Source organism: Salvelinus fontinalis, chromosome 19 (genome assembly GCF_029448725.1).
Source record: "Salvelinus fontinalis isolate EN_2023a chromosome 19, ASM2944872v1, whole genome shotgun sequence".
In the NCBI taxonomy this organism is placed as follows: Eukaryota; Metazoa; Chordata; class Actinopteri; order Salmoniformes; family Salmonidae; genus Salvelinus; species Salvelinus fontinalis.
This window is the reverse complement of record NC_074683.1, coordinates 23,002,808-23,019,460: the sequence shown is the minus strand read 5'-3', so window position 1 is coordinate 23,019,460 and position 16,653 is coordinate 23,002,808. Positions and strand designations below refer to the sequence as shown.

The 16,653-nt window shown below is 41.0% G+C and overlaps 1 protein-coding gene across 1 annotated transcript; it reads right to left on the bottom strand.

Annotated features, from left to right (window-relative positions):
• Positions 1-200: 200 nt before the first annotated feature.
• Positions 201-14,826, bottom strand: LOC129816504 (charged multivesicular body protein 2b-like). The gene is made up of 6 exons (XM_055871062.1): positions 14,760-14,826; positions 11,429-11,520; positions 4,994-5,188; positions 3,736-3,838; positions 3,383-3,489; positions 201-1,654 (listed from the first exon to the last, which is right to left on the bottom strand). The coding sequence occupies exons 1-6, from the start codon at positions 14,791-14,793 to the stop codon at positions 1,541-1,543; spliced, it is 645 nt and encodes a 214-aa protein (XP_055727037.1). The 5' UTR covers positions 14,794-14,826; the 3' UTR covers positions 201-1,540.
• Between the last annotated feature and the right edge of the window lie 1,827 nt (positions 14,827-16,653).

Here is a 16,653-nt window from a genome sequence, read left to right as displayed (position 1 = left end):
TTCAATTCAAATTGTGTCATTACAGCTCTGGGCCTCCATGCTTCTAATGTGGACTATCCTAAATGTAAAAAATGTAAAATCCTCTTCAATGACTGAATAAAAACACCATTGATGTGAAGGAGGTGTGGTTGGCATAGGTCATTGTTTGAGCAGCAGCTAGTAAAACAACACATTTCACTGCACCTATTCAGTCTGTGACAATAAAACAATTTTTTTGTACGATGCTATTTTATTCATTATAAAAGTCATCACGTCTAAACAGCACAACTGTACAGATACAGAGGATACATACAGTAGTTTACATACATGGTGGATAAAAAGTGTAACAACCTTCATTTATTCACCTTTCCTCATTGGAGAATTGCACCACAAAATGAAGTTGAAAAGAAACTGATGTAACGATAGTAAGCCAGTCAATGTTTTCCAGTAACAATCATTAAGACAATTACTTTAGTATACAGTGATATACTAGAGTCGACATTAGAAAACCAGATGAGAACCATGAGAGGGAACATTCTACAATGATATACTAGTCGACATTAGAAAACCAGATGAGAACCATGAGAGGGAACATTCTAGAATGCATGAAATGTTTTTTAGTTGATAATGCACAATATGTCATTGTCTCCTAACCTGCTCTTACAGCATGGTCGAGTGAAACAGAGCACGCGTCAGGAAGACAATGATCAGTGTCTTCTTCATAAACCCATTGTACACTCTAGAATGTGTGTGTGTGTGGTGTTAAAAAAACAGCTCTAACAGATACGATAACTGCACAGCAGCCGAGATAAAAGGAGAGAGATGAGGACAGACAGACTGCTGGTTCAATCCCACATCAGAAAGACAGGACACACAGAGATCAACTAAGACAATATCTTCAAATTAGAGTACAACTCAATAGTACAAAACAAGCAACTCAAAATTAACCATTCTTTGATATATCAAGTTAATGATTATTAGTTTGAATTCTCTTAATTATTCTTTCACACATTGTTTTAAACTGAATCTATTTACGTATCTGACATCTAGTATGATCCTGCTAATTCCATAGATTCTCATGCAAAATGTTTATTAGTGAAAAAGTCAAGCCCTTACCCTACTCGTAGGGGTTAATGTCAGTAGTTCCTAGAGTTAATGTCAGTGGAACTAGACAGACACATTGTCAGTAGTTTGACACCAGCAGCATCTATAGTACTGTACCTAAAGATGTGAGAGCACAGAGAACAGTCATTACCTCACTCTGTTTCTTTGACTTCATCATCCTCCCACAGGATTTGTACTCCCAGGACTAATGGAGAAGCCATGCACAAAATATAATGTGAACATAGAGGTCACTTTTCCAGAGTCAACACTCTGTATGTACATAAAGAAGCCAACCCCTTCAGCAGGCTGCCTGCTGCAGCAGAATGTAGTGTGGGTCACAATATCATATTATTCCTTCATTTAGTCATTAAATATTCATAACCACCCACAATCTCCCAGTGTCAGACACATGGACCACCAGCCTGCTAGTACACAGGCCTAGACCATGGTGTGTGTGTTAGTCCACTCCCAGGGCTCGAAGTTGTCGCTCTATCTCGTCGTCAGAGATCTGCATTTTCCGTTTAGGAGAAGCAGTAGGGAGACTCTTCCCTGCTGCTGGGGCTCTCACCATCTGAAACACACACACATTACAACCGGTTAACACTGGCACTGGGTTTACAACACACATCCCAACAGGTTAACACTGGCCTTACAACACACAGTAGCCCTTCTGTATAGAAAGCGGTGGTGTAGTAACACATGCTGTCCCCCAGGGGGAGTTGGTTCCCTGCCAGATGGACAGTTACTGTAACTGCCTCTCGTTTATCACCACACACAGGACGTCTACAGCACGTGTCAAACTCATTCCACGGGGGGCCGAGTGTGTGCAGGTTTACGCTCCACCCTTGTACTGATGGATGAATTAAGGTAACTAATTAGTAAGGAACTCCCCTCACCTGTTTGTCTAGTTCTTAATTGAATGGACAAAAACAAACAAAAACAGACACTCAGCCCTCAGTGGAATGAGTCCTGGTCTACAGGCTGTCATCTCATAAAGACAGGCAGATGACAGGCTGTCATCTCATAAAGACAGGCAGATTACAGGCTGTCATCTCATAAAGACAAGCAGGGTACAGGCACAGACTACAGGCTGTCATCTCATAAAGACAGGCAGATTACAAGCAGATTACAGGCTGTCATCTCATAAAGACAGGCAGGCTACAGGCACAGACTACAGGCTGTCATCTCATAAAGACAGGCAGGCTACAGGCACAGACTACAGGCTGTCATCTCATAAAGACAGGCAAACTACAAGCAGATTACAGGCTGTCATCTCATAAAGACAAGCAGGCTACAGGCAGACTACAGGCTGTCATCTCATAAAGACAGGCAGGCTACAGGCAGACTATAGCAGTGGCATTGAAACTTTTTCAGCAGGGACCCTATTTTTTTACCACCAGAATTTCCATTCACCCCCCAAGAATTTCTCACTAGCAGTCCAAATCTAATGACAACCTTAATCTACAAATTTAGATTTTTATAACAAATAAACCTTTAATTCATTGCATTCATCTCTTATCAAAATTAATAGAAACCAATAAATACATTTACTCAATAAAATGGTTTTTCAAATCTTTCTCAAAACCGTTTGTATATTGTCCCACCCAGTTATCTGTACACGCAACCCAACTGCAGTACCCCCACCTACAAGCAATCTTCCATAAAGACAGGCAGGCTACAGGTACAGTCTACAGCAGTTTCCCAACTCCAGTATCTCCAACTGTACACAATGTTGTTGTAGCTCCGGACAAACACCTGATTCAACTTGTCAACTAATCATCAAGTCCTCAATGAGTTGAATCAGGTGAGTATTTCCGGGACTACAACAAAAATGTTGGGTAGGGCTATGACGATACCAGTATCGCAATATTTTTTCCACGACAGAAATGAAAACACAAAGCAGTAAGAACGCGTTGGTCCTTTAAAAAGCTGCTGTATGTAGAATATTGTGTTCTATATCTTGGAATATAAATAAATGTGACTCTAGATGACAACATGATGTTTCCAACATTAGGGCTTTTTATAAAGTTAAATCTACTTTGTTTTGTTTCCTTACCATGATACTAACGAGTATTGTGATACTGGCATCGTCCCAGCCCTCCTGTTGGGTACTCGAGGACTGGAGTTGGTCTTCCTCCCATTAAGACAGGCTACGGGCTATCCTGCTACTTTCTTTGTCTGCTACACCTCAAAGCATCCAGACGGGAGAGGGCTTTGAGATGATACAAGACTCTCTCTTACCTTTCCACTACTTGTGGGGAGAAGTGACTGGGGATTGGCATTGGGCAGTATGTCTTACCTTTCCAGAGATCTCGATGCCGATCTCATCCAGAACCTGGTTCACTATGTCCTGAGATTCTTCCTCGTCTCCTGATTCCACAAATATCTCATCTAACGTATCGTTGACTGGAGGGAGCAAGAGAGAAGGGTAGAGGGGGAAAGGGGGAAGACAGAGAGTGAGAGGCAGCGAGACAGAGGTCCTAGTAAGTTTACCGTTAAAAGTTGCGAGTTAACAGGTCATTGAACCACTAGGCAAACACACTGATCTGCATGATGTTTTTGGTTCGGACAGTTTTTTTTGTCCGTTACTAATGTGCATTTTTTTTAAATGTTTAAATCCTAGGCAAGGGAGCCAATGACAGCAGGTCTTACTCATGTCCTCGGTCATGCCCATCTTCATGTTCTCCTTCTGGAAGTCCTGCATGGTCTGGAGGGTCTTCTGAGGATCCATCTTCTTGTTCACCACCTGCATCGTCTGGACAAACACAGACAAGACTTACAGCACCAAAACAGTTATATTACACAGACACAATACACAACTCCCAGAGCATGTACGCGCATCATAAATATGCAGAGGGATTCTGCCTCTTCTTCCTGTGTGTTATCAGCCTTGGCCTAGTTTCACGACGGAGCCTCAAACTGCCAAATGAGCTGCACACGCCACATGTAATTAGATGACATTTTTGTATTGCTCAAAAACGTTTTTAGAGCGTGTCCCTGTTGTTAGTGGGTCTCTCTGCAGCCCCATAGTCTAGATGAAGCTAGAAGTGGGCTGTTTGGTGAAACTTTACTGTTTTTCCTCCACACTGAAGCCTTGGTAACACAGGCACGGTAACGCAGGCACGGTAACGCAAGCACGGTAACGCAAGCACGGTAACGCAAGCACGGTAACGCAAGCACGGTAACGCAAGCACGGTAACGCAAGCACGGTAACGCAAGCACGGTAACGCAAGCACGGTAACACACAATGAGCAGCGCTCCCTAAACACATTCCTTTTTCTGGTCTAATTCTGTGAGACCAGCCAATCAGACATCCTGCTCATGACTAATTAACTACCACACAGAGAAAACACTCCGATCAGAAACAATGCACTGATTAGAAACAGATTAATACATGAATAACTACATTAATAAATACTTTCCGACTGTAAATAGTTCACATTCTTAGCTCTAAACATTATGGGCTTATAGTCCTATAACGGGGCTAATTAGATACGCTACTTTATACATTACCAGAAGACTAAATAATAATAAACTAAGATGTGTAAGGATGTCATCTGATCTGTGTCTCTGAGCTGTGAAAAGGTATAGGATGGACGAGAGTAAAATGAGAATCTCTACCCAATCAGACAAACATTACCATCCTGAGGGGATGACAGGATATATAGACAGACTAATTATCACACACTCAGAGATGAAGAGAGGAATCCTTTGAACTGTTTTAGAGAAGCTGTTTTAATGTTAACTGGGTTAGTCGGTCTGCTTTTGAGCCTCATTTACACAGATGTATGTTTGTGGAGCAACAATACAATAAAAAAGATGACTTTTAGAGGCCCAACATCCAAAATGTGATGGTCTGCGTGCCTGTCAGAATGTGTGTGTGAATGGACGCATGTGTGGTGCTCTTTACCTTAGCCGTAGTGGACATGGCTCCAGCCATCTTCATCTGAGAATTCATGACCTTGGTCTGTGTGGACATGGAGGTGACCTTTGAACTGACGGCGTAGGTCCTGTTCTTCTGCTTCCTCAGCTGGACCAGCTGCTTGGCCAAGATCTTACACGCCTCGCGGTTCCCAGACTTAGCCATCTTCTTTATCTCCATCTCCTACAGGGGGAGGGAAGGAACAGGAGGAGGATCAGCAAGGGGGAGCTTCTGACTGGCTTTGCATCCGGCTGTAAACAGGCAACTTCACTACACTCACACGTTACAAAAATATATAAACACATACAGTACCTGTCAATTTTGGACACACCTACTCATTCCTGGGTTTTTGTTTATTTTGACTATTTTCTACATTGTATAATAATAGTGAAGACATCAAAACTATGAACATAAGATAAGGAATCATGTAGTAACCAAAAAAAGTGTTCAACAAATAAAATTATATTTTAGATTCTTCAAAGTAGCCACCCTTTGCCTTGACAGATTTGCACACACTTGCATTCTCTCAACCAGCTTCATGAGGTAGTCACCTGGAATGCATTTCAATAAACAGGTGTGCCTTGTTAAAAGTCCAGGCTATGTAAGGGCTATTTGACCTAGGAGAGTGATGGAGTGCTGCATCAGTTGACCTGGCTACCACAATCACCCGACCTCAACCCAATTGAGATGGTTTGGGATGAGTTGGACCGCAGAGTGAAGGAAAAGCAGCCAAGTGCTCAGCATATGTGGGAACACCTTCAAGACTGTTGGAAAAGCATTCGATGTGAACCTGGTTGAGAGACTGCCAATAGCGTGCAAAGCTGTCATCAAGGCAAAGGATGGCTACTTTGAAGAATTTAAAATATATTTTGATTTGTTTAAACACTTAATTGGTTACTACATGCAACCCTGAGTGGCCCAGCGGTCTAAGGCACTGCAGCTCAGTTCTAGACGAGTCACTCCAGACCCTGGTTTGATCCCAGGCTGTGTCAAGAATCAGCCGTAAATCGGGAGTCCCATAGAGCAGAGCACAATTGGCCCAGCAGCGTCCGGGTTAGGGGAGGGTTTGGCCGGAGTAGGCCATCATTTTAAATAAGAATGTGTTAACTGACTTACATAGTTATATTTAAAAAAATATTCCATGTGTTATTTCATAGCTTTGATGTCTTCACTATTATTCTACAATGTAGAAAATAGTAAAAAAAAAAAAAACTTGAATGAGTAGGTGTGTCCTAATGTTACTATGGAACACTGAAGTATAGTTACAAGCATTTCATAAGTGTCAAAGGCTTTGATTGACAATACCATGAAGTTTACGCAAAGAGTCAATATTTGCAGTGTTGACCCTTCTTTTTCAAGACCTCTGCAATCCGCCCTGGCATGCTGTCAATTAACTTCTGAGCCACATCCTGACTGATGGCAGCCCATTCTTGCATAATCAATGCTTGGAGTTTGTCAGAATTTGTGGGTTTTTGTTTGTCCACCCGCCTCTTGAGGATTAACCACAAGTTCTCAATGGGACTAAGGTCTGAGGAGTTTCCTGGCCATGGACCCCCAAAAAATTATGTTTTGTTCCCCGAGCCACTTAGTTATCACTTTTGCCTTATGGCAAGTTGCTCCATCATGCTGGAAAAGGCATTGTTCGTCACCAAACTGTTCCTGGGTGGTTGGGAGAAGTTGCTCTCGGAGGATGTGTTGGTACCATTCTTTATTCATGGCTGTGTTCTTAGGCAAAATTGTGAGTGAGCCCACTCCCTTGGCTGAGAAGCAACCCCACACATGAATGGTCTCAGGATGCTTTACTGTTGGCATGACACAGGACTGATGGTAGCGCTCACCTTGTCTTCTCCGGACAAGCTTTTTTCTGGATGCCCCAAACAATCCTCAGCAGTCCAATCCCTGTACCTTTTGCAGAATATCAGTCTGTTCCTGATGTTTTTCCTGGAGAGAAGTGGCTTCTTTGCTGCCATTCTTGACACCAGGCCATCCTCCAAACATCTTCACCTCACTGTGCGTGCAAATGCACTCACACCTGCCTGCTGCCATTCCTGAGCAAGCTCTGTACTGGTGGTGCCCTGATCCCGCAGCTGAATCAACTTTAGGAGACGGCCCTGGCGCTTGCTGGATTTTCTTGGGCGCCCTGAAGCCTTCTTCACAACAACTGAACCGCTCTCCTTGAAGTTCTTGATGATCTGATAAATGGTTGATTTAGGTGCAATCTTACTGGCAGCAATATCCATGCCTGTGAAGCCCTTTTTGTGCAAAGCAATGATGACGGCACGTGTTTCCTTGCAAGTAACCATGGATGAAAGAGGAAGAACAATGATTCCAAGCACCACCCTCCTTTTGAAGCTTTCAGTCTGTTATTCGAACTCAATCAGCATGACAGAGTGATCTACAGCCTTTTCCTCGTCAACACTCACACCTGTGTTAATGAGAGAATCACTGACATGACATGAGGTCAGCTGGTCCTTTTGTGGAAGGGCTGAAATGCAGTGAAAAATGCTTTTTGGGGGATCAGTTCATTTGAATGGCAAAGAGGGACTTTGCAATTAATTGCAATTCATCTGATCACTCTTCATAACATTCTGGAGTATATGCAAATTGCCAACATACAAACTGAGGCAGCAGACTTTGTGAAAATTAATATTTGTGTCATTCGCAACTTTTGGCCACGACTGTATCAAATCAAACACCTGAGAGCTAGCAGCCCCTCTTAGCTTTGGTAAAACAGCCTATTGCCCTGAGGGAACACACACTGCAAGGCTGTAAAGCCATGGCCCCTGGGAAACAATACAGCTGCAGCCCTGTGTGTCTCTGTTTATTCTGAAGAGCCAGTCCTCAAAAAAAGTATTTAATAATTATGATTATTGCTGTTTATTTTACAGGAATAATAGTCCCATCCCTCTACCCCTTCCCTCTGTCAGAGTGTAGTGCAGGTTAAACTATCATTAGACCGATCAGTGCTATGTAGATTGGAGAAGAGCTGAGTGAAGGAGATGATTATTCAGCAGACCCAGTCTCCTCCTCAGGTAGCGTGCTCTGCTGAACAGCTGAGTAGGCATATTTCCATTACATTACCCCTCAGACACACAAACAGGTGCAGTCTCTGCCTGCAAAACATATTAATGATCAGAATAGACAGAACATCTTAATAATGAGGCTGCTATCTGCCATAAAGCAAAATGACATTTAAATATGTAACAGTGATCTAGGATGGGATGACGAGTGCTGCTGATGTCAGCTTATTACTGATATTATATTAGGAAATACCATGGTTGAACATGACCAATGGTACAACTACCTGGAACAAAAAACAAACAAAAAAAATCAGCGCCTCTGGTGGATTTGGTCTCGGAGTGAATGCACGAAAGAAAAAGCCTGCAAAGCATTTTACCCCCCCCCCCCAAAAAACAAATCTAAAAATAAAAAAATATTCCTATTCAAATCAAGTACAAAATATTCAATAGTGTAATTTTACCAATTGCACTATATGGAAGCAAGGTTTGGGGTCCAATCTGTAATTACGATTATAAGCATTGTGCAAAAAAACTCACATCCAGAATTCTGATTGCCAAAGCCTGAGGGACATCCCATGACCATTAATTCCTTGAAGTATTTACATTGTATATAACTTACAAGTAATACAGTGTAAACATCATCCATGTATATTTTGTTGTTTATTTAATAGCCATTCTTTTTTATAATATTATTTTTATTTAATTAAATGTATCAACCAAAGATTAGACTATACAACTGCAGTAGTGTTGTACCTGTAGACATGATCATATGTGACCCGTTTCAAGAAACTAGGCATATGTCACACGTCATAGGAGTGTCATTTGAACGTGTTTAATTTTTTTTTTTTAAATGCGTTTTTTGGCAGAAATGACTTCTGGATCATGTGAACGTTCATGTACCTTAATAAAAAAATTGTATGCCATCTGTAAACACATAAATATGTTAAATTACAAGCCTAGTTTGTTTAGCCATGGGACAAAATACAGGAAACTTCCCGCTAGCCATGATTGGCTGAGATAATGTCTGGGCTGGACATGCCGGGAGATGAGTTCGGATTGGTCTGCCATGTAAAATGCTTGTGTCTATAACATGAGCTGCTCAGTATGTGTAGATAATCCTTTCTACTGTGGCGTATTTTGACAAAGTGCTGCCCTGAGGTTAATAGCGCTATTGACAAAAATCAGTGGGAAAAAGTAGTGATGGAGTACTTTCTGGAGGACGATCGTGCGAAGCTGACTCTGAAAATGAATCAGACGATGAGGAAGTCCCTGATTTAGGTAAAAACATTTTATTTGAACCAGACATTGTAGTCTTCCCCCATCACTGTCATCAGAAGAAACGGCGCTCAACAGTATCGTCTCGGAAGAAGTTGAGCGAGTTTAGAAATCAGTGGAATGCCCGGTGGAAGCAGAGAGATGATTACCAAATGCAGAGTCCAGAGAGTCCAAAAGAACACAGGAGAATGTTGTAGAAAACACCTGTCTCTGGATTACATCTTCAAACTAAGGGCAACCATGGCATCTGGGACAGAGGGAGAAGTGTCCATCCATGTATATGGGTAAGAGTCTAGCTACATTTTCAGATATTATACGTTTCCAATTTGGTCAGAAAGCTGTTTTCATTGCAAGTTAAAGCATACTGTTAGCTAGCTAACGTTAGTTGGCTGGCTCGCTCGCTAACATTACGTGTATCATCTGTGTTTCTAAACACAAGCCTACATTATGAAAGTAACCATTTCACTGTACCGTTTACACCTTATGTATCTTGTGCATGTGATAAATAAAGCTTACATTTATTTTGATATAGTATGACAGATACGGTAATGTGAAGAACAACATGACCTGCACCAAAATCAGATTAGGACTAGATAAAGTGTATTTCGACTAAAACTTTCTGCTACTACTTTCACCACTTTTAATCTTGAAATCTTTGTTTACTACACTACTATCGTATTCACTCTGTTCAGCACATGGCCTCACATGTGAATCCTTAAAGAGATGGGTGGGGCTAAGGCTTAAGACTGTGTGAACGATGCTGAATAGTGTAGACAAAGAAGGGCTCTCAAACATTTTTATGGGACATTTTCTCAAAAGTGAGGTTAGAGTATTGTCAACATTCAAAGCAGAATTACTTTACCATTGTTCTTCAACTGCAGGTTATGATATTCAATTTTCTAGCTCCGAGTCTCTACTTTTATCCAATGTAAAAAACACAATTTAAATTTTTGCTACATTGGACAGAATCTAGGTGGTGGGTCACATACTGTATGTACTTTTATTAATACTGAAATGAACTGTGTTTCATTATCCTCATTGCACTATATTTACTGAAATGCTGTACCACTACACTGCTTTGGCAATATGTACAAATTGTATTTCATGCCAATAAAGCAAACTGAATTTCAGAGAGGGGAGAGAGAGAGGGGAGAGAGAGAGGGAGGATTCAGTAAAACTGATAGATGAATGATGCTATCACATAACAATGTACATAGAGACAGACTGATCTAATGTTCACTGGACCAGGGCAATAATTCAGCTAGACAGAGGAGACAAAACATGCTCTTTTTCATCTGAATAATGAACCAAGTTGTTCTATGGAATAAAGTGGCTATAAATTCAAATCATGGGCTATCCCTGGATCCATGCCAGTACACACACTTTGCTGAATAATATAGATATCTTGAAGAAAAACAAATGTTCTTCTCCAAAAGGGTGTTGTGTTTTTGGGACACATGCTGAAAGCCCAAGTAGCCTCTGTGTCAAGAGTCTAATACTAATGAGTCTCCCAGCATAGCAATTACAGCAGCCCTAGCAGAGGAAGTGCAAACAGACACTGGGAAGGCTGTGTGTCACAAATACATTTATACTAAATTGTAATATAGGACACTTCCTCTTCTTAGAGAATAGCTTTTTTTTCAGACCAACAAAGATAAAAAAAATAGATTAATTAGGAGAAATATTAATGAGTAATAAAACGCTTGTCCCTGAGAAGGTAATTATGGCCTGTGTGATGTTTACTTAAAACAGAGAGACCACTCTTCCATACATCCTTATGGTATAGTGGGAAAAGGAGGGGAAACGTTATATTCTTTTGTTCACACAGCCCTATGGTGAATCATTGTGTGTGTACACACACGTGTTCTATCTCCTCTTTCCCCTGAAGCTATTCTACCTGTCCAAACCTGTCTTTTCAATCCCACCGGTTAGCCAAGCAGCTTGTAGGCCTAACAGACAGATCAGGAAAGGGATTGAGTGGAGGTAGGGGGTAGTAGGATGGAGCAGGATTCGCCTTGAGTCATTTACACACATTTGATGCAATCAGCCGCAATCAGCAGAAAAGGTACTGAGAAACTGAAACCTGCTGCCGTCCTACAGCACTTCACAGGGGGAGAGGGGGTCTCACCATTTGTTTCTCTTGTTTCTCCAGAGCAGCTCTGTCTCTAGTGATCTGTCTCTGAGTACCACGAAGCTCCTTAGTCTGTTCTTTTATAATGTCTGAGAGAGAGAGAGAGAGCAATTAGAAAAACATTTACCCTACGAACATACAGTTATTGAATCAAACTGTTTTTTTGTTTTGCTTTATGACATAGATACAGCTCATTCATACAGTTATACTGGACATTGGGCTTTCTGTAAAGCTATAGAAGCAGAGTAGCATTCTGTTCACACGGGTAGATAGACAGGGACAAAGCTCTGGACATTCCTCCTTCACAGGGCTGAGCCTTGACTCGAAACCATTCCTGCCTCACACACTACCCATTACCCTGACACGACGCGTGTAACACAGTCCGACACACGCAATGCTCCAAATACCAGACTCAACTGTACACAACTGGGTTCTTTATCAAATGTATAGGGGGACCAACACTAAAGAGAGCTCAGGATTGAACTCTTATTGACATCATTCATACTTCAGATCGACCAGACTAAAATAATTCCTTAATACCATATTACTTAGACTTCTGGAAATATTGGCAGGGTAAACTATGTGATGAGTCTTGTTTCAAGGTTTTCCAATAAAAATAAACCAGGCTCCTGACTTTATATGTACAACAGCAATAATGTAGCAAAAATAATAATCATTTGAATCAATGTTTTAAGGCAGGATAAAACCCTTGAAGTGTAGCATCAATGGGAACAATATAGGCACAAGCGTGAGGTGAACTGAATAAGTGAAGGCATTCACGGAGAGATGGTCACACAGCAGCAGTTCCTAATATAAGGCTGTGGAGTATGAGTTTGGAGAGCAGTCCCAGAGAGAGACCAGGCATGTCTGTAGGCAAGGGTACACAGTTCCAGCCATTTCCTCCAAACCGCCTCACACATTCTCTCACTTACACACACACACATCCTGCTGTGAATGTGTCCCGGCCGTCCCAGCTTCCGTTATTGGGTAGAGGACACGATCCCCTACACTGCTATTAGCTCTAAGGTTACCGCAGAAACATATAGTGAGCCAGGGCACTCCACCAGCTGATGCACTAAACCATTGCACTGGACTCCATCACTAGAGCTAGAGGATTCCCAGAGATTCTCTCTACAGTGGAATAGGTACCAGAAGCGCTACCAACAATCTCTAAATTGAGCCTGTTTCAATGCTGGATCAAAACGCTAAATATTCAACAGAAAACTATCTTTCTTTCGTCAAAATAAGGTTTTTCCACAAAACTATAAAAAGGTATAAAACAATTAAAAACAATAACAGGAAATTATTTGTTTAATGTTCAGGTAATTCCTGCAGTGGAAGTCCAAAACTGAAGCATACAGCAGTGAAAGTTGTGTTGTTGTAAAGCACTCAAACTTTTAGAAGAAAATGCATGAGGAAAGTGAAAAATATATATATATATATATTTCTCCCCCCAAAAAATACTGCAGTAAAGTTCACAGATAAATGTTGCAGAATAACAGGCTCTCAAACTCTTTAAAAATGACCATAATGTAAAAATATAACATTTTAAAAATGAACTGAAGTAGTGACAGTCCTTGCTATAGGTACCTATGGTGCCCTTATCACTCCAACAACTCCAGAGAAAGAGAGAGCTGGACCACTTGTGAGAGTGAAGCGTAGTATCTACGTGCAGGGTGACGTATCGACAACGTCTACAAGAGGGTGGGGTATTGTCTACAAAACTCCACCAGCTATTCTCTGCCCGCCATCGCACCCACACGCCCTACCATGGGATACCACCGCGTCTCGACACCGGGCAACCTTGGCACCCGACACCCAGAGAGAGAAAGAATGAAAGAAGGGGCAGAGACGCTGAGATATCCTATCAACTATCTGGCCTTGAGTAAACGTACAGTACAATCACAGTAAGTGACTATTGATTCTCCATCAATGAGACCATGGTCATGAAATAACTTGTTAATTTTGAATTAGGTAAAAACTTGAAATTGATTACATAAAAACATACAATATGTTTTTGTTTAATAAAGTTATTAGTGATTCAGATGTAATGTATTGATTATGTATTCTGAATAGTCTGAATTGTTCTGTTGCATTCTGACCCTGTAAGACCAAGACATTTTGACTGATAAGGCCCAACATTTCAATGGCTCAAGGAAATACACAATAAGATGGAGACATTTCTTCCTCTTCTTAACTTTCCTTTATCGAGGTTAGGCACATTGAGATAAAGTTGATTTTCAAGAGACACCTGAAAATCAATCTTAAAAGTTCTTCTTTTAACATGTTGCTACATTTTCAAAGTATCAGCAGCAGCAAAAAGCTGCATGGCACGTACTGTGTTATCTTTACAGGCAGTTTGAACTTTCTCACACACACTTCACTGTTGACTTTTGGTTTCCCCTTGCGTCATGTTTGACTACTATGAGACAGGAAAACTGACAAGTGTTTAACAGTCAAACATAGCCTAATGGAAATCTTGACATGATCATTACTAGGGTTGGGAATTGCCAGGGACCGGACCATATGATATTATCACGATACTTTGGTGACTAAATTATTAAGATTGAGAACAATTGGAGTGTTTGTGCAGGTACAGCCAACTAGCGCAAAAATAATATTGCGATATTGTCAAAACGATACATCAAAAATAATTTCCCGATGTGTAACTGTATTGATTTTTTAGAGAGTAGCGGGAATGGATCGCGCAGACAGTGTGATAAACCTTACGTATATCCATCTGTCTTTAACTGAACAGAGTGAAGTAACACAGTCATTCTACACAGGGTCTCTCTGGGTCACATGATTCTCTCACATGTTTCTCTCGTGTGAACAAAGCTTTCTTACAGGCTAGAGGCTGTTAATCATGGAATTAATCTGTTGCAGCCAGCAGGTAAATTACAAAGTAACTATTAAACATACTAGGCAGCATCATCAAATCAATGTAACAATGTACTAATTTAGCCTAATACAACTACACTGTTCAAACGATGGTCAAATTGTGACCATTTTTTTTTTTTTAGCGTTTAGCAATTTAACAAGGAACTTTCACTGATAACGTTACACAGACAAGTGGAATAGTAACGTTATATTGTCTAGTTTCAGACTGTGACACAATCTAACTTGAGGGGATTCCACGTTGACCAATGTCATTGTTGATTTTGTAACAAACATGCATCTTCACTTGTTAAACTGGTGTCAGGTGAACTTGTAAAACAGTTCAACTGGCTCGTTCAGTAGGCAAGTCTATGTTCGTTAGTGGCGGACTGGCTCTCACCAATTCAAACAACTTTGTTACAAGCCTACTAGCAGTGGAAAACAAACTTACCGTCGACTGTCTTCTTCTTGAATAGAGAAGCCATGGCGCACAAATTAAAACCAAATACTAGGCCTAATTACAATGTATGTGCTTCCAGGCCGTGGGCAGCTAAACTGTAGCTCTATCAACAAGCTGAGATTTCCTGGTCGAACTGTTCCAGCCTTTCACATGACATCCCAGACTCACCCCCGACTCTCTGACGTCACCACGGGACTCTCCCAGTTCCTCTTGTCTCCCCTAGAGTGCGGTACTGTTCCGACGCAAATTGAGCTCTTTTACGGTTCGTATCAACCCGCACAGTGAACTGGGGTAGATTTTTTATTTTTTATTATCAGTGATTATTTTATCAACTCTGCTCAGAAATTACAGAGTGAGTAGAAAACGAGGACGGTAACTTTGTGAAAAACGCCCTCTACGGAAAAGTTTGTTAAGATTTAGATATGTGCATACTGGCTATCCTTAGGCAAACACACTTTGAAGGGAAATAATATTTATTTTGTTCTTTAATAAAAATAGAAACCCAAACATACTCACTTTAAATTGTACTACTTTATTAAAAACGGGTAAAAAAAAATCTCTCTAACCAAGGGGATTATTTATCTTTAGGCTCCCCTACTGGTATATATAAACACGTTTATATATCTAACTTTATAATATTATATATACATAACTTTTTTCTAAATGACAAAATATTAGATCAATGTACGTCAAAATCGTTTTATTGAAGTGACTTAAAAAGTTGAGATGAGACAGCTGACATCTTTAGTTGAGCAAGACAAGTGGCATCCAAGGTAACTGTTGGTGACACTTGTGAAAATGACAGGATGGGGGTGTTTAACCTCAAGCCACCAGACCAGTCACTAGAAAGCAATAGTAGGTCAAGCACAGGCCATTTACATTAGCATTTAGGATTTTTATTTTTGCATTGTGGATTATGCCCCCATTAAAAATTGGTTGGAGGTATTTTCTATGCACATGAAAATATAGCAAATGCTCGGGATTGGTATGTCTGTGTGTGTGTGTCCCTCTGTGTGCGCACGTGTGTGTGTGTTTTTTTTTTAAGAAGCTATGAAAATGTAAAGTACCACGTCCATAAAAACAACCACATAGGCTAGATAGACATAAAATAACCCCCTACGGCTTTACACCGCCATCAATTATTTTGTTCTCATTTCATCCTCATCTCACTGGATAATGTTACCGCTGAGGTCAGGGACCTGCTATATTAAAGAATAAATTCATTGGATGGTTTCTCTTCATATTAATGCTGCTGTGAGAAACATTGCAGTCTGCTCACTTGAACCGTAACCAACTCAATTCAATGAAAATTCTGAGTTCCCTCCATTTGGTCAAATGGAAAAGGGGGGAGTAGAGAAGAGGAGAATAGGAGAGGAAGAGAGGGGGAGTTATGGATCAAAATGAGAGGATGGGATCAAGTACAGAAGGAGGAGAAGATAAGATAACAGATGAGAGGAGACAGAGGATAGTGGGGTGACTTTGAGAAGACAGAGGAGAGGAGGATTAGTAGCTCTCAGCTCATACCCCTCTCCATCCCAGCGGAGGAGTGCAGCGTCCTGGGGCGTTGTTCTAGTTGAGGTTATTAGGGAGATGTTAGGTCTAATCAGTAGTAGACTACAGGGAACAGCGCTAAACGCTCTCATCACTACTACTACCACATGTCCTGAGGTGATCCATCCAGCCAGCCAGCACACAGGCCCTCTACAGACCCCTTCATAATGACACTAGCCACAGATGGCTGTATTTGCTGTGGAGGTTGTTTTCAAAGTATATTACATATCTACATCTCATATTGGAGGGAAGGGAGGGAGGGACATGTTGAGGACATTAAATGAGAATTCCCTCTGAGGTATTTAAAAAAATAATATCTCTCTATTTTCTCTAT

Coding starts and splice junctions, on each gene's coding strand:
- LOC129816504 (XM_055871062.1), bottom strand. CDS start 14,793: ATGGCTTCTCTATTCAAGAAGAAGACAGTCGACG. Junction 3,839..4,993: donor CCATGTCCACTACGGCTAAG/GTAAAGAGCACC, acceptor GTGTTTGTCCAG/ACGATGCAGGTGGTGAACAA. Junction 3,490..3,735: donor GGGCATGACCGAGGACATGA/GTAAGACCTGCT, acceptor TGCTCCCTCCAG/TCAACGATACGTTAGATGAG.